General features: G+C 38.9%; 1 protein-coding gene across 1 annotated transcript in view; it reads right to left on the reverse strand.

Moving 5' to 3' along the window:
• Positions 1-24,048, reverse strand: part of NRDE2 (NRDE-2, necessary for RNA interference, domain containing) — a 52,711-nt gene that overhangs the window by 23,362 nt on the left and 5,301 nt on the right. The window contains exons 2-5 of the mRNA XM_077123312.1: positions 10,637-10,745; positions 9,086-9,316; positions 6,281-6,430; positions 192-642 (exon numbers count right to left, since the gene is read on the reverse strand). Of these exons, the coding sequence (XP_076979427.1) occupies positions 192-642; positions 6,281-6,430; positions 9,086-9,316; positions 10,637-10,745 (941 nt within the window). The remainder of the gene's footprint in view (positions 1-191; positions 643-6,280; positions 6,431-9,085; positions 9,317-10,636; positions 10,746-24,048) is intronic.

Raw genomic sequence — 24,048 nt, forward strand, 5'->3', positions numbered from 1 at the left:
TGCATTTGTTCTTCATGCAGTCTTCCTCCTTGGATTCTGAGCAAACTCAGGGCAAGGACTACGTTCTAACATACTAGCTGCCCAGTATTGGGGGTTCCTCAGAGGACCTCAAAAATTGCTGTAGATAGGGTGGATCTGCCCCAACTTAGGGAGGTCATTCTAAAGTAAGAGAACTAGACTGTGATACTTACCTGAAAAGCAACAAACGCCATCCACAGCTGAATATCCTGAGGATTCTCTCGAACCTTTCTGTTAAACTCCTCCACCTTGACCTTGAGAGCAGCATTCTCTCTATCTGGCTGTGAATCTGGATGTTTTGACTCTTGTTCTGAAGGACCCTGTCCTTGTAACCACTGCGTGGTTGAATGATCATAAATCCCTAGAGGATTCAGCCAAGTTGCAGGAGAAGGAACTACATCATCCGAGTCCTTCACTGGTATAAAGAGGATTGGCTCAGACGAGGGAGGTTCAGTTTTACTGTTAATGGCCACTCCATCTGTGTTCATTAATCCCACATTTTTTTTTGTAAAATAGCGTTCAACATGCTTATGTAAATGCTTCTTTTGTGTGGAAGTGCCTTCCCAAGATATACACTGCTTCTTAGGGTTAATGCCAAGGCAGGAGTCTCCTTTCCTCTTGTATCTTATATTTTAAAAAGAAAAAAGTTATTGAGGGAATATGTGCACTAACTCTGAGTGACTTAAGGTTCATTAGTCTTGAATTCTTGTTATGCATGTTAACAGCATATATGCAAGTTCACCATCAAATTGCTTCTATTTAGAGAAATATAAAGATTAGCAATTAACTTTTTCTGCCTGGTTTGTCTTCCTTCTTAACACCTCAACTCCTCGTTATCATCTCATGAGATCACACAGGCTTTGTAGTTAAAATACTGTCACATATCATTTAAATATCACAACCCTATGCGACAGGCAAGGCAGAAATTATCATCCCCTCTTTTATACTGTTCCTAATTAAGGACATTAAGATAAGGTACCCCAGTCATCTCTTATCTCCTAGACTAGTCACTTTTCCTCAATGTTGTCTTATATTCCTACTTTAAAGATTATATATCAGTCTAAAAGCATTTAAAATCTTGAATAGAAGTCCTCAAATAAAATTATACTTGGATATTTTCCATTTTACAATTAGAGGGGTTTGGTTATAAAATACTCTTATGGAACATGTAACATCCTCAGAGTTACCAACACAAGAATATGTGCATAAGCAAAGGTAAGGAAAATTTGTATGTTATTCAAACAACCCAAATGAAAAATGGGTAAAAGATCTGATCAAGTTTTGATGCAAATCAAAACTTCACAAAAGATATATGAATGACCAAAAAGCACGTGAAAAAGTACACAACGGTGGTCATCAGAGAAGTGCAAATTAAAACCAGATGCTACACAACCACCTGAAGAGCTAAAATTAAAGACTGACAACAACAAATGTTGGTGAGTAACCTTGGGGTAACCGGGACTCTCATACTCTGTTGGTGGGAATGTAAAATGATACAATCACTTTGGGAGAAGGTCTGGCAGTTTCTTAAAAAACTAAACATAGACCTATCCTATGACCCAGCGTTTCTATTCCAAGGTATTTAACCAAGAAAAAGGAAACCACATATCTACACAAAGACATGTGTGCAAATGCTCACAGCAATTTTGTTTATAACAGCTAAATGCTGGAAAAAGTCCAGGTGTCTGTCGATAGAAGAATGGATAAACAAACAGCGGTATACAATTGGTACACAATCGAATACTACCAGCAACAAAAAAAGAAGAAACTGAGGAATACTGTAACTTGGATGAATCTCAAAAACACCATGTAGAGTGAAAGAAGCTAGACACAAAAGAATATACACGGTATGACTTGATTTATATGCAATTTTAGAATAGGCAACACTAGTGATGGTGGAAACAAATTACAGCAGTGATTGCTTCTGGGGAGGGAGGGGGTACAAACTGACTAGAAAAGGGAATGAGGAAAATTTAGGGGACATAGTAATCATAGTAACTGTTCTATATTTTCATGGGGTCTGGGTTATATTGGTGTATGCATTTGTCAAGACTCAGGCAATGTATACTTAAGATCTCTGCATTACAGTGCCTAAAAATTTTCCATCAAAAGAAAAAAATAAATACTGAACTTCAGTTACTTATAGGTATGTTGAAGTATTTAGGGTGCAGTATATTGATGTCTGCAATTTCCTTTGAAATGCATGGAAAAAATAAGATGGAATAACAACAGATGCTTAGATGGATATGGATGGATCGATGGTCAAGCAGACAAAGATATAATAAAGCAAGTAAAGTAAAACGTTAATTTACTGAAAATCATCACAATAAAATATTGTGGGGTAAAGGAGGCAGAGGGAAGATGCCTCCATCTGACAGCTACCAGAAAACTTTGTCCTCACCTCACTCTGGGCCGCCCCCACTCTCTCCCATCATCTCCTTTACTCCTCCTCTGTGAATAGGGACCTTAAGAAATCACACATACATCAAGCTCTCTGCTTTCCTTGCCCTCCCTTCACTGCTCACAGGCAATGAATTCCATCTTGGGGGAGTATGTTCTCATACATTCCATATATTCTCTCCCAAACTCTTTCTCTCCATTCTCTCTCCCATTGATTACCTCAGAACAATCTCCCTCTATTCCATTTAAAAGTTAAAAACAACCCTAACAAAAGGTGATGAGATAAAATTGTACTAAAGTATCTCTAAGCCTGTCACTTCCCTAAGGAACAAATTTTAAGTAAAAACATATTTTTGTGCTTTATTTTCTTTTATTTTTGCAGGGGCAGGTACCAGGAATCGAATGCAGGTCTCTCTCATGGCAGGTGAGAACTCTGCCACCAAGCCACCGTCATACCCGCCCTGTTCTTTATTTTAATTGTATTACTACTACTTAATAGTATTGTTTTCCCATTGTTTTCACTGAAAATGTACTCAGATATTCACATAATCTTTAAAAAAATGTTTAATGAAATTTCTGATTATAAAGCTAATGGTTGTGCTCTGTAGCAACCTGGAAGAAAATATTAAAGGAGAAAATAAACAAATCTTTATTATCTACTTCCATATATACGTATGTCTGCGTTTATATGTGAATATTCTCATCCTTTTAAAAATTAGTTCATTACTATCATACAGTTTCTGGCTTTCCCCTTTACTTTTGAGCATTTCCCCATGCCACTAGTATTAGAAAATAGTTATTATTGGCCACTGAATAGATGTGGCATAATTCACTTACCCATTTTCCTATTATCGGACATTTAGGTTAGATCCCATTTATCACTTATCAGACGATCTTAATAATTAGACAGGGCTTACAGTGTGATTTAATCCAATATTCCACCAAATGAAGGCACTTTTCCTATAAAATACTTATCAAATATTTAGCTAGTCTCCATTTGAATAATTTCAAAGGCAAGGGCCCTTCACTTTGCCCTGAGGCTTGGTGAATGACATCATATGTACATTAACTGAAATGAATCTGCTATAGACACTAAGCCACAAAGATTAAAAATCACATATACATAGGGGGATAGGGCATGGGAAGAAGAGGGAGAAATATCTAAACACAGCACACAATTCTGCCCCAAACCCATACAGTGGGCCTGAGTACTGGAGTGAGCAGGCCTGGGCAATAACAATTTGCCATTCCCTCAGTGGCTTCAATTTTCATACGCCTTTCCCAGTGTCACAATGCCTGCGTCCAAGTTTCAACTCTACTATTTACTAGCTGGATGACCTTGGTCAAGTTATTAAAAACTTTTCTATGCCCCAGTTTCCTCATCTGTAAAATAGAGATTATAAAGTACCCAAGTCACAGGGTTGCTGGGATGAGCAAAACATTGTATTATATGTAAAGTCTAAGAAGAATGTCTGGAAAATAGTAAAGGTTAGATAAGTATAAATTGTTATTACTATTTCATAAAACTTGGCTCTACACATAAGCCAACTGCTTTATCTGGTATATAAACAACAATCTGTTCCAAAAATGGAGAAAAAATGGACTGAGCTGAACTTCACCAGGAGATAGTATCTTAGCCCTAAGGAATGTTCCAAAGGTGATTCTGACTGTTCATCATTTTCACGATACAGACTTACTTTAGAACCTAAGCCCTGTTTACCACGAAACTCAAATGTATATAACATCATTGTCAGAATGCTCCTGCATTTAGAAAACCTGCTTTTTACTGAGCCAAATCGGACTTGCTGGAACTTCTACCCTTTGGTCCTGGTTGTGCCTTCCAAGTTACACAGACCACGATCTTCCACTTTCCGAAGGACAGCCCAACAAATCTTACAAGACAATGATCATAATCCTGCTCTAGGCCAAATATCCATAATTCTTACGTCAGCCTCCCACGATAATGGTAGTCAAGCCATCAAACTTCCTCTGAACGCTCTGGGTTGGGCAGCATCCCTCATAAAGTGTGAAAATTCACAGCTGACAAAATACCCTCCGACTAGCCCTGAGTACCATGGAATCAATATCTTCCTTGACCTGGACACTAACAGTTATAGAGCTATTAATCTAGGCAAAGCTTACTTTATAAAATGCTAAGTTATTAGAAAAACACAATGTCCTAAGCCCCTGAATAGCCATACCTCTGCATCTTAGATTAATTACACCTGCCTCTACTCTCTTCATAAAATCTATGCCATTCATTAGTAGAGGCTCAAAAAGCCATTCTTTGTTAATGTTTTTTCCTTTGTTCATCTATTAATAAATAATAACCCTGTATATTTGCATACCAATTTCCAATTTCATACTGATTATCTCTGATCCCTGCCATACCCTTTGAGAGGGCACAGCAGAAGTTATAATTTCCATTTCAAAAATGAAGAAACAGAGGCTCAGACAAGTTGAGTGATGGGCCTGGGATCACATTGCTAGTAAATGGCAAAGTCAGGATGAGAACCAGAGCCCTGTTTCCAAATGTAGAAGTTTTTCAACCAACAACCTGTCTCATCTTTATTTGTGGATAGCATGTAATGGTTTGAAAAAATATTTGAAGTGAGAGAAATACAGGTTCAAATCCTAGGTTCAAATCTGCTGCTTCCAGATTACATCATCTTGAGAAGTTACTTAACCTCTCTTCAGTTTGTTTTCCTATTCTGTAAAATGAGAATACTTTCTGCCTCCTCAAAGAGCAGCTGTGAGGATCAAAAAGGCCAACATAAGTGACAGCACCAGTACAGGTGCCCAATCAGCGTTCCTCGGTCTCCCCCATATCTTTTATTGGGTATCTAACAATATCTGTGGCACTACACTGTGGGTGCATGGAGTATTAAAATAATTTTTAAATACATGACTACATCTTAAATATGACAGTCATTTACTATCAGCCATGAGATTTTAGCAGACAGTATGCAGATGTAAACATGTACTGAAAAACAACTGATATAAACTCAAAACAGAAATTTTAGTGGGAATTGCTTATGTGGGGAGGTATAATGTCATAATGAGTGAAAGCAGGATTAAAAGTTGGAGATGCAGCAAAGTAATAGAAACTGAAACTTATTTTAAAAGTATTTAGTCTATAGAGATTTGTGATGATCTCAAAGGTTTCCTCTTAGCCTTACATTCCATGACTGTCTACCTTCAATTTCATTACCTATAAGCCATTTGGGAACCTAGACTGGGTACTACCATTCTTTACTTTCCCAAAAGTTTCTTACAAAGTACTAAGTTTGGGAGGATCTACTAAGTACTCAAATATTTTCTGACTGACAGATCAGAGGTAAAAAGTTCAAACTCATTACTAAAGCAAATACCCCCTATTTTTATGATTATCCAGCAGTGTGTGCTGGAAACATTTTGAAAACATCATTCCCATTTAATGCTATTTTTTAAACCGCATATGTGGGGAGTTGGTAAATAAAAGGCTTTCACAATTTCTTTAAATGGTTTATGATCAGGCCAAGTGGTTTCTAGACACTGGGTCACAATTAATTATTTCGAGTTATTTTTAGACTCATTCATTCAACAAATGTTTACTGAATCCCAGCTATGCTGGGCACATATGGTGTTCCTATGCTACGTACCATGGAGACATAAGATGAATCTGACGCAGACCCTAACCACAAGGGCTGAGCTTTCCTTTTAGAATGAGATAAGGCGTGTGCCTAAACAACTAAACAATGGATAAAACCCAAAAGAATCCATCAGAGAGAGAGAGAGAGTGACAAATGGACAGTGCTGAGGAGTTCAGGAGTGGAAGTTACTTCCCACCAGTGAAAACCAAGAAAAACCATCACGACAGTACCTAGCTATATCCCCTCGGTAGAGAGACTTATATTCCCAGTTCGCAGGATCTGGTGTCTTATCTGTTCTGAAGGTTTCTCTCGTCAGGGCCTGAATATCCTCAAGCCAAACAAAACGATGTCCAACATCAGCAACAGCACTGTTTTCTTGACTGTGGGACAAAGGAGGCAAAGAAAATGAGAGAGATACTTCAGGAATCTTTCAATGATATATTAAGCATTTTCAGAAATATGAAAGTTGAATATTTTAAATCCCACAAGGCATCAAACACACATAAGGATATCAAATGTGCACATGCTATATAGGAATGGGAAGAGGACTTCCGCTCTGGCAAAAGAGCTTAAAAAAATACGGCAAAAACTGTCACTGGGGTGCAAGGGGTAGTTCAGTGGTAAAATTCTCACCTGCCACGTGGGAGACCCCAGTTTGATTCCTAGCCTATGCACTTCCCAAAAAAAGAAAAAAAAAATTCAACAAACGGTGCTGCTATAATGGGATAGTCACATGGAAAGAGAATGAAATGTGACCTCCATTATAAAACATACAAAAAAAAAAACAAACTCACCAAACTTTTCCCTAAAAATAATAATAATAACAATTCTGCCCTGAGGCACTTCAGAGTGCTAGGTAGAGAGAACTAAGTGAGCTACCCTTACTTCACCTACTTCATTTCAAAATGCTCACTTTATTCTGAATCAAAATTTAAAGAAAAAAGGGAAAAGAGGGAGAAAAATCACACTGCTGAATTGCTCAGTCTGAGATGCTACTTGGGCTTGGTCTGCCCCATTCGTATACTCTGGGCTCTGTGTAGAATGTTTTCCATCCACAGAAGGACTTCCTACAAAGGGCAGAATCATAAGCAATCCACTTAAAATAAGACCCCTATTTATCTCTCTGAACCAAATTTGTGAGCTGGCAGATTTTCAATTCAGATATAATAGAACTACTTCCCTAGGAGTTAAGTGAAGTGAGAGGGAGGGAAGCTTTTTCTGGCACCTAACATCTTTCTTTTCTAAAACAAATAAGTTCATAATGCTGCTGACACAAGAAGCTGCCAAAGTAGTCAAAACAGCCATTAACTGTTGTTCCATCTTTGCTTTTTGGCTCGCCCCGATAGAAATAAAGATTCTGGAGGCTTCTAAATCATTCTTGGCTGAGAATACAAAGGAATGGCATTTCAGGGACACAAAGCAGCACACACTAAATATTTGTTCAATGTTGAGTCTCAGGTTAAAATATATGGTGATTTTAACAGATTCCCCTTCAGAACAACCACGGAGGGTTTTCTATCTACAAAAACTGTAAGAAGCAGAGGAGGGAGAGAGAGCCCACTACACAGAGAATGATGTGTCCAAAGGAAAAACAGGAACCCTGGGCTGCAAACAAACTCTGGGGGGTAAACAAGCCCTATCCCTCCTGAGGGCAGGAAGCAGGATGTGGTCTGGACTTTGTGTGAGGAAGAACCTGCCTCCACCTGAGGTGAAGAAAAGCCCCAAGAAACAAAGGTCAATTAGTACCTGCAGCCTTTGGGACAAACAGGAGAATAATGGTTGTGGGTGAGCTACTCCTGAGAGAAAACCAAGGAAGTCATCCCTCAATCTCCCTGAAATAGAGCCCCATATGGTAAACTATTTTCTGTAAACCCATTTTCCTGACATCATGGAAAGACTCTCATAACTCACTTGTATCTCAGTCCTTGTCCATGTGGAAACAAACAATTCTTCCAGGTAACCTTCCCAGGAAAAGACTACAGAAGTTAATTGCAAGAAAGTAAAAGAAAAGGTCAAGAACTATCTATTTGATCTTAACAGGGCTTTTGGCATTCTACAGAATATCAACAAATTTAAAAACCTTATCTGGATCAAAAGCTATCAGGAGGCTATGAAGATCACCTCTAACATGGTTATGTATCAGCTAAAACTAGTTATCTTTCAAGTTCTAATGGTAGTTCTCACATGGTTTCAGGAAATCCCTTAAATACATTTTCTCAGCTATAAAAAAGGACTAGTTGCTAAAAGCAGAGTTTTCAGACGATACTACTCATATATTTTGTTTTGAAAACATACAAAGAGCTGGAATACTAATAACATATTCATTCATTTATGTAACAAAAATATAACATGCGCTAACTGTATCAGGCACATGTGCCAAGTGCTGGGGAGACAGTGTTGAGCAAGGCAGGCGTGGTTCCCACCCTAAAATTCAGAATACTTCTTGCTTCACTCCTTCATTTCCTGCCCCGCCCCCTTAAAAAAGCAAGTTTGGGTTACAGATCCAGCACCTGAGATTCACAGAGGGCTAAGGCCACATGGATCCTGAGCCACTATCTGATCTAATGACAGAAGGATCCCAGAAGACTGCTGTGTTTGCCTTTCTGATGGAAACACTAAGGGCAGGATTCCAGACTTGCTCCAAGCGCAGAGCTCTCACTGACACCAGTGGGACTTCCAAGCACAGAACAAAAGTAAATAATCCCTAAAGAGTTTCAAAACTCTTCACAGCATTTTTTTTTTAAGAGCATGACCTAGACAGGAACTTAAATTTTCTCTCTTCTGGACAGTATCAGCAAAGAAAAAAGAAAAATTAAATGAGCAACAATTCAGGTAGTTTCACCACCTGCCAATTGTCCCAACTATTAGCAAAGTATCTCTCTATGTAGGAAGATGTTAGACTAAGCCGAAAGAAAAAGCTATCACTGAATACCTACTCTGTAACTAGTCTATCATTCAGAAGTCTAACTTGTGGCAACAAAGGAGAAAAATCCAACATTTAAAATATCACAGCTACTTGAGATTAGGAAACCTACTTCAGTTTCTCACAATCCCTTTTGCTGTCTCTGAAGCTTCTGGAAGACGTGTCCCTTTCAGAGTCAGTATCTGGTTCAGAACCACTGCTGCTCGACTGCTCATGTTTTTTCTTGGTTTTCTTATGGTGTTGATGCTTCCTTTTTTTCTTTTTCTCTTTCTTCTTTTTTCTGTTTTGTTTGAGTTTTTTGTTAGTGTCACTTTCCTCTGAAGGCTCTGATTTCAAAGGACTCCTAATTAAGAAAATCAACAGCAGAAGTCTTTTCAAAGGAGAGGTAGGGAAAATAAGTAACTAAACAACAGAGTAACAGTGAACTCTATAAATGCTCACATAGATTTTTTATGTATCCATACATTATACAGCAGCTGCCTGGGTTACAATTTACCTTTAAAAACTTAGAGTTGGACCCAAAACAAAAACAGGTGAAGAAATTCTAATTTTAATAGTTTTCACACCTATAATTTCATACCTATACATCTTTAAATGAAAGTAATCTATCACTTATTTTATCAAATATAGTATTTTTAAAACCAACCTTTTAAAAAGGTTTATTTTAGTCCCACATATTATGGAAGGATGTCCTTAATACCAAAAAAGAAAAGGGAAAAAAAGAATTAACTCCATTCCTAGTTTTTTTTTTTTTTTTTTTTTTTTTTTTTTTTTTTTTTAAAGAGAGAGGGAGGAAGGGAAGGAAAGACAGGGAAGGATGGAAGGAAGGAAGGAAGAAAGGGAAACATCTTTAAACATTTTCTTGTTTTATTATATTTTGTTTGTTTGTTTGTTTTTTACATGGGCTGGGGCCGGGAATCGAACCGGGGTCCTCCGGCATGGCAGGCAAGCACTCTTGCCCGCTGAGCCACCGCGGCCCGCCCCCATTCCTAGTTTTTAAGTTAAAAATTTTTTGTTTTCAAAGGTTTAAAAAGCTCTGCCTCATTACTGAAATGTCTACATACAGAGTAACAGTGCTCAATCGTTCTGAATTTCCAAAGGCTTCTACCGTCAGAGTACAGGGCTTACAAGGGTTCCTCATATTACTGGGCCCATCTAGTTTATATTTGTGAGACAGCTCACTTCTCAGTTCACATATCTACAACAAAACTCTCAGTTCACATATCTACAACAAAACTCTTTCAAAGATGGGTAGAGATGTGAGCCATTTTGACTTTCCCCATAGTTTTCAAATGATTTTATCCTACGTTTTATTTTATTTTAATAAAAGCATTGAAAATGCCACTAAGGAAACATCTGAATTATAATCTAAATATTATTAACAAGGTAAATAAAGTTACTCAGGAATCCCAATGATGCCATTTCCCTCATGGCCTAATTATAAGTACTAACTGTGTCATGCACTTGCCACGGCATTGGAAAAAAAAGGAATAATCGATAACAGTGAAGTAAGGGAAAAAGGGAGTAAAAGACCACGTCATTACTTTAAGTATAAGGAAATTTTACTTAGCTTTTCTATCACAGAATGTTCTCAGGAGCATCATTTAAGCTAACCTACATATAGTACATTACCAATGACCAAATCGGCCAAAAAAAAGAATACCTTGTCAATGGTGACCCCTTAGAAATAAGGGCTGTGGCCTCTTCTGTTTGTTGGCTCTGCAAAGTTATGGCTCCAACACAAAAGCTTGGGTTGCTCAGCCAGTCTAATGCTTCATATGCAAAAGGGAGAAAAGATCAATGAAATTGGCTCAGTATGGTTTCCAAAGCAGGAAATTCATCTTACCAGCTGACATCCTAATTCACATCCAATGTCAGCCATACATTTTGAACAGCAAAAGGGAATCCATGAAATTTTTATTTCACAGGGCAGACATTTAACACACAATAAATATTTAAGACCTGCTATCCTCTTGTGGTATCAGGCTGTAGCTTAAGCAAAAACCATGTAACCATGTGATCTAACAGGCAACAAAGCTTTATGTATTCCATCCATATTGTCTAGTGAGTGTGAAAGCTTCCAAAACATTAGGGTTTTTAATTTTTTTTTTTTTGGGGGGGGGGGCGGCATATGGTCCGGGAATCAAACCTGGATCTCCTATGTGGAAGGTGAGCCATTCTATCACTGAACCACCCAACAATTAGCTTTTTATGACCTCAAATTTAATTTAGACAATTGCTAACAGGTAAAAAATAAAATCAGGCACAAAAGCCCACCATGTCTATTGATATTACAGAACATCTCTTAAAAAAATTCCAGTGTTCTATCTTAGTATAGTAATTTTAACACGAACCTTTCTGTGTAACAGTAGTCCTTTTTAGAAATTAAAAAAAAAAAACTGTCTATGTAAGTCTAATGGAAATTAAAACAGGCATTTATTTCAATTCCACTTACTTTGTTTTAGCATCATTATTTACTACTTCTACTTGTGGCTCCTCTCAGCCCCCAGAAGACCAGATTCCTAAGTTACTGGGTTTCCCTGATGCCTCACCAGTAGTGCCCGTGGCCAGCACTCAAGAGCGTCTGTTCATCCCAAGTACAGCACTTATTCCTGTGATGATCCAGTTAACAAGCAAGCCACACAATCATCCTCAAAGTGTAAATTCAATCAGATATTTTTAATTAATGTGAAAATAATTTAAAATGTTAATTATTATCTGTGGGTGGTGAGACTGGGTATCTACAATTTTTCTTCTTTCTACTTACCATATTTTCTAACGCCTTACACTGCCCTATTCCTAAACTATTTTCTAACTTTTCCACTATGATGATGTCGCAATAAAACAAAAGCCATTTCTAATTCCTTTAAAACAATTCAGGTAAACATAATTTTTAGACAAAATGTGGTGTTTCATTATTAGTGGTCTCTTTCCTCAAGGAGTTTATAATTTACTTGAGGGAACACGACATAAAACTTATAAAGACTAAAATAACGAGTTAAATAACAGTATAGGACCCATCACACAGCAGGAGATGTAATAACCATATTATATAAACTGTGAGTGTTAAAGAAATTCGGAGTGCCAGAAAGAGAAGAGAAAGAAAAGAGCTTAGCGAGCTTAAGAAGAGTTTGAGAATGTTTGTAAAGAAGGTGGGCAGAAAGCTGGGCCTTAAGCAATAGATGGACAGGATTTTGAAAACCTGAGAAGGTGAAGCATTCCAACTACATACACATGGGCACAAAGACACGGACTATATGTGATGCATTTAAGGAACAAAACCCATCCCTCAAAAAAAAAAAACAAACCTCCCTGCACAGCTTTTAGGATTCTGGTGGTTATATTTCTTGATATGAGTGGTGATTACAAGTGTGTTCATTTTATGAAATGAATTTTTTTTCTTCATGTCATGGTTAGGGACATGTGTCAACTTGGCCAAGTTGTGGTACCTGTTTATCTGATTGGGCAAGTGCTGGCTCCCAGCAATCCCTGTGGTTCCTTGGTTGTATCTCCACCTCCCATCACATGTCCATGTCCTCTCCTTTCTCTTCCAGGTTCCCATTATCTTCTAGCTTCTAGCTCCTCCCTATGGCTTACTCTGACTTCTGGCTTCCAGTTTCCTCTCTTTATGAGGCCTCCAGTAACATGGATTAAGACACACCCTCATTCGGTTGGGCCACACCTCAACCTAAAATAACATCTTCAAGATGCTCTATTCACTGTTGATAGGGAAGCTGAAAGGTGCAGCCCCTTGGAGGGCAGTGGTTCCACAGGAGGCTAGGGGTGTGGTTGCCATAGGATCTTGGAATCCGTTGCTCAGTATATCTCTGGAGGAACTTTAAGACCTTTGTCTAAAGGTCTGAAAACAGTGGCTCTAGAACTGTGGCCTGCAGAATCCCCTGGAGGGCTTACAGGCACAGTTTGCTGATTCAGTAGGTTTGGGGTGGGGCCTAAGCACATACATCTCTCCCCAGCTCCCTGGTGAAGTTGGGGTTGCTCCAGGGACCACACTTTGAGAATCATGGCTCCACGTACAACTTTTAGCTGCTGGGGATCATTAGGCTAATAAACAGGTGAGCTTTTGGCTATTGAAGGATGTCATCCCAAGTCATTTTTATCTCAAAAGGAAGAAGGAAGGACAATTTTTCCTAAAGAGGGAAGAAAAATCAAGGAATACTCATGAGACTGTGTGAAGAATGAGAGTGCAGACACATGGTTTTCTTAAATTTTCCATTTCTTAGAAGGGAAAAGATGAATTAAAATGAGTGTGTAAGGGCAGGCCACGGTGGCTCAGCAGACAAGGACGCTTGCCTGCCATGCCAGAGGACCCGGGTTCAATTCCCGGTGCCTGCCCATGTTAAAAAAAAAAAATGAGTGTGTAAACCAGAAGGCATTGTCAGGAGTTGCTGGGGAAAGAGGCTGACTGGTATCCACAGAACAGGTCATCTTATCCACTTGATTATTAGACACTGGTTCAGAAGTGACATTAATTCCAGGGGACCCAACACGTCACTCTGGACCACCAGTCAGAGTGGGGGCTTACGGAGGCCAGCACTTGCCCAATCAGATAAACAGGTACCACAACTTGGCCAAGTTGACACACATGTCCCTAACCATGACAGTCCACCCCTTGTCAACTTGGCACCTATATATATATATATATCATCTTAAACCATACTTAATTTCCAAATGAAAACAAATAAGCACACATTTTTTTTCTTTTACCTGACAATACTCAATTGTCCTGCATATACTGGAAACACATTAAATCTCTTCAGAATAGGGTGCAAATCCTTGGGCAACATTCATTCTTAAACTTGATATCTTACAACTTAAATAGTATAACATGAACAAAACAGCATTACAGTCCTTGTTTCTGTAACTGATCACGTGGTCGAAGTTCATATTTATCACTACCTTCTTCCACTACCCATTCCATGTTCCCTTTACCCTCAGCAAGTGCTGGCCTGTCTGTTGCAATGAGGACATTTCATAGGATTAGGTCATGATCACATCAGCTGCATCCACAGCTGATCCATTTGTAATCAGCCAAGGGGAGTGTCTTCTACAATCAGTGATGCTAAATCTAATCACGGGAAGCCTTTTAAGGAGAATTCACAGGAGACAGGTCCCATTCCTGCTTCGGCTGGTGAGCCTCTCCTGTGGAGTTCATCCAGACCATCCATCGGAGTCGTCGGCTTCACAGCCTGCCCTGTGGATTTTGGACTCTGCATCCCTGCAGTCATGTGAGACACTTTTATAAATTTTATATTTGCAAGTGTTCCCTGTTGATTCTGTTTCTCCAGAGAACCCTAACTAATACACTTCATTAAGTTCTACCTGGTTGCTAAGTGCACTTTTCTGTGTGTATGTTATACTTCAATAAAAAGTAAAACAAAATAAAACTCCTGCCAAGAATGGAAGGTCTTGAACAAGACCTAAGCGCCTTTAGAAGAGGTAAAAGTAGTAGAAGAAATTGCTACAGACTTTTCAGGAAGAACTTCCATGAGCTAGATCTTGAGAGGTAAGCAGAACCTTAAAGAAAAGCATGCAAGGAGGCTTCAAGGAGTGTGGCAAGCAGAATGAAGAGAGGGCCGCACAGGGCCGGGACACACTCACCACCTGCATGAGTAGAACTGTTGACAGTGAGGTAGTATAAGCCAGCTGAGAAAGGGAGGAAATGGCCAGAAAAGTGGACAGGGGCTAGTGGTCATATTACTTTGACTGTATCAAGCAGATAATTCAATATGTCACTTAAAGCAAATCACTTTCCTCCCAGGGCCTCAGTTTACTCATTTGCAAACTAGAGGGTTAAACTACAGAGAAGCCCCTGAAAAGCTTTTGAATAAAATGAAAGCAGCATTTTAAAAGATTCATTTAGCTATCACATACATGCCACATACTGCACTGACCCCAAGTTTTCATTTAAATCACAAAATCATCCATTCACTCAATAACCATTTACTGAGGAAGTACCAAGTGTCACACCAAGATGAAAAGAATCAACTTTCATGGAGCTCCCAGTCAAATGCAAGGAGTCAATGAACAAAACAACTATAAAATATGACAAATGCCAAATCAAAGGTTGGTTGAGGGAATATGGTGGCCCAAGTGAAGGACTACCTAACTAAATTAGGATGGGGAATGTGTGGAGGGGCCAGAGAGGGGTGGAGTAAGTGAGGAAGGGTTCCTGGAAGAAAATAACATTTCAGTCAGCCTAACAAGAGTTGCGAGGTGAGGAAAGGTATTTCAGGGAAGGGGGAAGAGTTTGAGCAAAGACACAGACATAAGAGACATGGCTTGTTCAAGAATCTAATAATCACAGAATGTGAGAAGGCTGCAAAGACAGGTTAGGGTTAAATCACAAAGGTTTGGGATGGTAGAAAAATAATTAGGGAATTACCTAGAAGGTGACTGGAAATCAAAGAAGGGACTGAGTATCAATGATAGGTTGTAATTTCTTGGGTTGTGATCAAAAGAGATGCGGCTTCAGGTGAAGATGGATATCAGCTGCCTGAAGCACCCCCAGATATAGCTGTCCAGCAGGCAACACGGGAATTCTAATAGTGGAGTACAACTCAAATAACTCTGACTGAAAAATAGCTCCCCTCTTTCTGGGAAGGCAACGTGCTGTTACTTTGGAAGGAAAGACAGAAGGAGGGATTGAGCCAGATGTATCTGGCTGTATCTGGGAGCTCTGTGGGTAGACAAGAGCCCAGCCAGATAGCTCTTCTATCCCAGCAGCAGTTGGAAATACAGATCTGGTGTACAACAGAGCAGCCTGGACTAGATAACAAGGGTGGCAACCCATATCAGAGAAGCAGACAGGATAGCCCAGGGATGGGTGGAGGAAGAGACATTTGTGTAAGGCCTGAGAAAGACAACCTCAAGAAGGCAGGCAGCATGCCCAAAGAGGCGAGTCCAAGTGGTGGTATGCCACAGCCTTGAGTCCATATACCAGCTTGGCCATTTACTTCTTGCCTGTGTCCCAGCTTTCTCACCAACAAATGGAGATGATAATACCTGGCTCAGAGACAACAAAATGTATGAAAGTGCCCAGCTCAGTGTTTGGCATATTTTTTTAGGTAGGAGGAAAAATGAGCGGCCCAGAAGCCAAGGGACAAGAGTTTCAACAGAGAATAGGAGCAGAAAAATCAGCAAAAGATAAGAACTGAAAGTTTTCTCTGGATTCGGTAACTGGAAGATCACTTAACAAGCTCACCTGGTGCAGATTCAGTGTGGTGTGGAGGGGAGGAGCAAACTGCCGATAAATGAGAAGTCAGTAAGAGGTAAGCAAGTAGGGGCCAATGTACTCTGCCTCTAAGAGTTTTAGCTGTAAAGAGAAGAAAAAGAAAAAAAAAACAAGATGGCAGTAGCAAGGGGGTTTAAGGGGGTTTATTTTTTGTCCTGTTTTAAGATGGGGAGTCCAAAGAACATTCATATGCTGAGGAGAAAGAAAGTAACCATCACTGAATGTTAGGCCTGGGAGGAATTTTGGAGATCATCTAGTCCAGAGACTTTCAAATACTTTTTAGCCATGGAACTCATTGTTCAAATAAAATCTTTCAGAGAGACTTCCGGAGAAGATGGCGGCTTAGTAAGACGCGCGGTCTTAGTTCCTCCTCCAGAACAGCAACTAAAGAAACAGAAACAATATGAAACAGCTCCCGGAGCCACGACAGAGACCAAAAAGACAGCGTACCCCATTCTGGAATGGGTGAACGGGCAGGGAGAATCCGCTGCGGTGAGATACCCGAGGGGCGCGCTCTTTCCCGGGCTGGGGCGGCTGGTGACCGGGGTCCCTTCCACACACGTGGCTTCCCGGTCCGACTGGGAACGTTGGATAGCGGGGCCCTCCCGCCACGCATGGCGTCTCGGGCCAGCTGGGCAATTTGGACCGGTACTCCCCCAAGCCGCGGTGGCCGGCGACCCCCGCTCCACGCGCGGTTTCCCGGGCCGACTGCGAGATTCGGATTGGCAAGTTAAAGGAGCCACAGCATCTTTTACTGGTGGGACCCGCAGACAGACGAGCGCCACGAGCGCCACCTACTGGGCAGGAAAAGAAAAACAGAGCCCAGAGATTTCACAGAAAAACCTTTCAACCAGCCGGGTCCTACACCCAGGGAAATCTGATCAAATGCCCAGACATCAGCAGAAAATAATGGATCACGCTCAGAAAATTGAAGATATGGCCCAGTCAAAGGAACAAACCAATAGTTCAAATGGGATACAGGAGCTGAGACAACTAATGTTGAATATACGAACAGAAATGGAAAACCTCTTCAAAAACCAAATCAATAAATTGAGGGAGGACATGAAGAAGACATGGGCTGAACAAAAAGAAGAAATAGAAAATCTGAAAAAACAAATCACAGAACTTATGGGAGTGAAGGACAAAGTAGATAAGATGGAAAAAACAATGGATACCTACAATGGTAGATTTAAAGAGACAGAAGCTACAATTAGTGAACTGGAGGATGGAACATCTGAATCCCAAAAAGAAACAGAAACTATAGGGAAAAGAATGGAAAAACTTGAGCAGGGGATCAGGGAACTGAATGACAATATGAAGCGCACAAATATACGTGTTGTGGGTGTCCCAGAAGGAGAAGAGAAGGGAAAAGGAGGAGAAAAACTAATGGAAGAAATTATCACTGAAAATTTCCCAACTCTTATGAAAGACCTAAAATTACAGATCCAAGAAGTGCAGTGCACCCCAAAGAGAATAGACCCAAATAGGCGTTCTCCAAGACACTTACTAGTTAGAATGTCAGAGGTCAAAGAGAAAGAGAGGATCTTGAAAGCAGCAAGAGAAAAACAATCTGTCACATACAAGGGAAACCCAATAAGACTATGTGTAGATTTCTCAGCAGAAACCATGGAAGCTAGAAGACAGTGGGATGATATATTTAAAATACTAAAAGAGAAAAACTGCCAACCAAGACTCCTATATCCAGCAAAATTGTCCTTCAAAAATGAAGGAGAAATTAAAACATTTATAGACAAAAAGTCACTGAGAGAATCTGTGACCAAGAGACCAGCTCTGCAAGAAATACTAAAGGGAGCACTAGAGTCAGATACGAAAAGACAGAAGAGAGAGGTATGGAGTAAAGTGTAGAAAGAAGGAAAATCAGATATGATATATATAATACAAAAGCCAAAATGGTAGAGGAAAATATTATCCAAACAGTAATAACACTAAAAGTTAATGGACTGAATTCCCCAATCAAAAGATATAGACTGGCAGAATGGATTACGACCCAGCAATACCACTGCTAGGTATCTACTCAAAGGACTTAAGGGCAAAGACACAGACGGACATTTGCACATCAGTGTTTATAGCAGCATTGTTTACAGTTGCAAAGAGATGGAGACGGCCAAAGTGTCCGTCGACGGACGAGTGGCTAAGCGAACTGTGGTGTGTACCTACGATGGAATATTATGCAGCTTTAAGACAAGATAAACTTATGAAGCATGTAATAACATGGATGGACCTAGAGAACAATATGCTGAGTGAGTCTAGCCAAAAACTAAAGGACAAATACTGTATGGTCCCACTGATGTGAACCAACATTCGAGAATCAACTTGGAATATATCATTGGTAACAGAGACCAGCAGGAGTTAGAAACAGGGTAAGATAATGGGTAATTGAAGCTGAAGGGATACAGACTGTGCAACAGGACTAGATACAAAAACTCAAAAATGGACAGCACAATAATACCTAATTGTAATGTAACTATGTTAAAACACTGAATGAAGCTGCACCTGAACTATAGTTTTTTTTGTTTGTTTGTATCTTTTGTTTTTGTTTTTTTCTTTTTCTTTTTATATATATATATTTTTATTATTATTATTATTATTTTAATTTTCTTCTCTATATTGACATTCTATATCTTTTTCTGCTGTTTTGCTAGTTCTTTTCCTAAATCAATGCAAATGTACTAGGAAATGATGATCATGCATCTATGTAATGATACTAAGAATTACTGAGTGCATATGTAGAATGGAATGATTTCTAAATGTTGTGTTAATTTCTTTTTTTTTTAATTAATAAAAAAAAATACAAAAAAAAAAAATCTTTCAGAGAAGTCCAATACGTAGAATAGAAAAAGGAGTATTCTGGCTGGGTTCCAAGGGAGGGGCTGGGCCTGGAAGGCTCTCTGGAGCCTAGCCAGGAGACTAAATGAGTAGTTAGAGGCCCAAAGAGGTAAAGTCACCTGGTGTGCTGATTTGAAACGATGTATGCCCCCTAGAAAAGCCATGTTTAATAAAAATCCCATTTCATAAAGTTAGAATAATCCCTATTCAATACTGTATGCTTGAAACTGTAATTAGATCATCTCCCTGGAGATATGATTTAGTCAAGAGTGGTTGTTAAACCAGATGAGATGACGACATGTCTCCACCCATTTGGGTAGGTCTTGATTGGTTTATTGGAGTCCTATAAAAGAGGAAACATTTTGGAGAATGAGAGATTCCAAGAGAGCAGAGAGTCCACGAGCCAGAGACCTTTGGAGATGAAGAAGGAAAACACCTCCTGGGGAGCTTCATGAAACCAGAAGCCAGGAGAGAAGAAGCTAGCAGATGACACCATGCTCACCATGTGTCTTTCCAGATGAGAGAGGAACCCTGACCGTGTTTACCATGTGCCTTTCCAGATGAGAAAGAAACTCTGACTGTGCTCGCCATGTGCCCTTCCACTTAAGAGAGAAACCTTGAACTTCATCAGCCTTCTTGAACCAAGGTATCTTTTACTGGACGCCTTAGATTGGACATTTCTATAGACTTTTTTAATTGGGACATTTTCTCGGCCTTAGAACTGTAAACTAGCATCTAATTAAATTCCCCTTTTTAAAAGTCATTCCATTTCAGGTATATTACATTCTGGCAGCTAGCAAACTAGAACACCTGGCTAAGTACATACACCTGAACCTGGATCTCGGCTCCTCCATCCAGTTCTTTCCACCACACCGTGACACTACTCATTACCTCCTCAGCTAAGATGATTTCCCTAAATTCTCCTTGCACTTCCTACAAGGGGCCATGATGGCAATTTTTATATTATAATATCAGTTATCTGCGTATCAATTTTCCCACCATCTTCTATGCCAAAGAACAATAACTCAAATGCTTACAGGGATTGACTATATGTTACAAGAAAAAAAAAATTTTTTTAATCATATAACTATACAACACAAACTGTGAACCCTAATGTAAACTAAAGACTACAGCTAATATTATAATTATAATGTTATTTCATCAATTGCATTAGTACCACTAATGCAAAGTGCTAATAATAGAGAAAATTAGGCCTAAGAGCCCCAGGGAGAACCTCTTTTGTTGCTCAGATGTGGCCTCTCTCTCTAAACTGAAGTGGTAAGTGAACTCACTGCCCTTACCCTCTACATGGGACATAACTCCTCAGAGATGTAAATCTCCCTGGCAACATGAGATAGGATGAGCTGGGACCTGGCATCAAAGGACTGAGCAAACTTTCTTGACCAAAAGGGGAAGAGAGTAATGAGAAAAAATAAATCATCAGTAGCTGAGAGATTTCAAACAGATGTTATCCTGGGGTTTATTTTCACACATTATATAGCTATCCCTTTTTTGTTTAAGGTGTATGAGAATGGCTAGAAGGAAGAATCTGAAACTGAAGAGCTGTGTTCCAATAGCCTTGTTTCTTAAAGATGATTGTATAATGATATAGCTTTTACAATGTGATGGTGTGATTATGAAAATCTTGTCTGATGCTCCTTTTATCTAAGGTATGGACAGTGAGCAAAAAATATTGATAAAAATAAATAAATAACAGGGGGGACAAAAGTTAAAATAAATTAGGTAGATGGAAATACTAGTATTCAATGAGATGGAGGGGTAAGGTGTATGGAATGTATGAGTTTTTTCTTTCTTCTTTTTTTAATGCGATACAAATATTCAAAAAAATGATGAATGGTGATGAATACACAACTATGTGATGATATTGTGAGCCACTGATTGTACACCATGTACAGAATGTTTGTATGTCTGTATATTAAGTTTTATCAACAAAAGTGTTTTTTAAATAATAATAATAATAATAGGGAAAATTGTGTGTGAGAGAGAGGGTATAATGGGAACTTTGTACTTTCCACATGATTTTTATGTAAATCTGCAACTTTTCTAATTAAAAAAAAAAAATGTGTATAAGGACCAGGCCAGTAATGATCATTGTGACACTACAGGGAACAAGGGCAGAACAAAAAAAGGAAAAAAAATTTTTAAATATTCTGCCAGCCAAACAAATACACCAAAATGGTTTACAATTCTTTTATCCAAGTCTCCAGAACACCTCCCATCCCCCTCTTCCCAAACAACAAGAAACATGAGGGCAGGGGTCACGTCTATTCCCAACATTTGACAGTGGCTTGTACAAAGTAAGTGGACTCACTAAATATTTGTTGAATGAAATATTCAGTGAACTTTACATATCATTACATCTTCATTTCCCCATCACCTAATTTTCTGAACAAATGAAGGACCCTGAGACCTTCAAAAATAAGCCATCATCTCTGTTATGCCCATGGGGAGCTTGGAGGCGGGCCTGGCTGGGTGCCGCAAACAGCCAGCCTGTCTGGTGCAGTGTGTTGCAGATTCGGGGGCACTGGGCGCTACATGTCAGCTACTCCCCAATGCGCGTCTGTCTACACTGGCCTGATTGTTACTGCGAAGGTATTTCCTGGATTAAAATCATTAGTCAGGGCGGGCCGCGGTGGCTCAGCGGGCAAAGTGCTTGCCTGCTATGCCGGAGGACCTCGGTTCGATTCCCGGCCCCAGCCCATGTAACAAAAACGGAGAAACAGAATACAATAAAACAAGAAAATGTTTAAAGATGTTTCCCTTTCTTCCTTCCTTCCTTCCTTCCTTCTATCCTTCCTTCCTTCTCTCTGTCTTTCCTTTAAAAAAAAAAAAAAAAAAAAAAAAAAAAAAAAAAAAAAAAAAAAAAAATCATTAGTCAGTTGATTGCATCTATGATGATGACATATGTCTACAATCAACAAAGGAGACTGAGTTCAGCTATGAGGGAAGGCTCCTTATCCAGTCAGCTGGAGGACTTGCAGGAAGGACTGAGTACTTCAGCAGTCAGAGAGAAGAATTTCTAGTTCTACTTCAGACAGACAGCTTCTCCTGGGGAATTCACTGTCACCTTCATTGAGTTTCCAACTTATGGCCTGTCCTATGGAATTCAAACTTGCCAATCCCCATGCTCACAGGAGCCAATGAAGTTGAACTTTTTTTTCATAAATGAGCTAGTTCCATTTCTCTTTTTTGAATTACCTCTGTCATATGTACTTTTAGATTTGTAAGAGACATTTATATGTAAATATATTAATTTTTCTGTCAGATGTCTAACAAATATCTCTTCTATTTAAAAGTTTGTCTTTTACATTTTGCTCATGTGGAAAACTTTGGTATATTTAACTGTATATGGTTAAACATTATTAAAATTTTTTCTTTTTGTCAAAAAAAAAGTAAGCCATTGTATTGTCTAGGTATAAAGTACAAATATTATTAATTCCATTCTTCATTACAAATGTATATTTGTTGAATAAAGACTAAATTATTGAGCACCTGCTATGTGCTCAGGCTCAGTTCTAGGCACTGAAGATATAGGAGTGAACAAGACAGATGAGGTCTCTGCTTACATTTAATCATAACCTTAGTTCAAATAATACATGTGAATTGTTAAATTAATTTTAACTAAACAAAATCCTGGATAAATTTCCTGAGATTAAAAGATGCTTTGTTAATGATACCATAAAGTCCTTTACTACATATGTATATCCTCATATAACTAAAAGTTCCTGACAGAAGTCAAACATATTTAGATAATTGCACCAATATTAAGCAGGATATAATATACTATGGAGAATCCCAGCAGGATGCCATATGGTTAGGGTTTAAGGTAGAGAATCTGACCAGCTGGCAAACCTTTTGTTCCTGCAGGTTAGTAAATAAACTGCAGGTTGAAACTTGCCTAGAAATCAGGACTCTGCCAGACGTTTTTTATTATATATACACACATGTCTAAGCAAGAAAGAAGGGTAGTTGCATGAGGCAGAAAAACCTCTTTAGAAGTACTGCCTAAGAGAAAACAGGCAAGTATCTGGAAGCACCCAGCATGTCTCAATTTTGGGGGTAATTTAAGAGAAAATAATATAATGAATCACCGCTGAATACTTTAAGCTGAAATAGTTTTTGTAATAAGTCTATTACATAACTATATTTCTGTATCACTAGTTAGAATGCTTTAATTCAATTTGATTATGGATAAATGGAGGAAGGTATTGCCATGAATAGATTTAAATTCTGAAAATAAATTCTGAATTATAATTAAATAAAATAGTCAAACTCCACATCTAGTTCTCCATTCTATTATAATTAAAATAGCCCTGATTGGTAATTTAAATGAAGTCAGGTGAGTTCTACACCTACAGAGGTAATAATTCAAAAAAAAAATTTTAGGGCTAAAATAAATTAGCATATATTTTAATCAATTGTTCTTTTAAAAAAGAAATGAATCAAGCTCTTCTTTTTCATCTAAATACTTACTTTTTAACACAGGAGCACAAGCTTGATACAAAAAGCACCAGCAAACACACCTAAGAACTGCTTTTAAGATGGTGACTACATAAAAACAAAAATCAAAAAAGATAGTGACTACACGCACCTCTTAATATAACATACATGGACAGGTTAATTGAACACCATAAGTACATGGAGGCATGAGTAGGGCATGAGATTTTGTAGGTCTGTCCACTGTGATGCCCCGATAACTCCCAGAGTGATTTGAACAGTAAATAAAGAAGTATTTGCAAAGTCCCCTTGGGGGGATGGTGAGAAAGAGGGAAAATTCAACTTTCCCATTTGGAGAATTCCTGATGTTCTCTCAAGCAGGGGGGACAACCAAAGCAATAGGTCGAGCCCTCAGTCTTGGGGTTTGTTCATACATATGAAACTTATTCCCACAAAGGACAGACTAAGCCTACTTAAAATTAGGTCTAAGAGTCATGCCCAGAGAACCTCTCTTGTTG

Source organism: Tamandua tetradactyla, chromosome 12, assembly GCF_023851605.1.
Source record: "Tamandua tetradactyla isolate mTamTet1 chromosome 12, mTamTet1.pri, whole genome shotgun sequence".
NCBI lineage: Eukaryota > Metazoa > Chordata > Mammalia > Pilosa > Myrmecophagidae > Tamandua > Tamandua tetradactyla.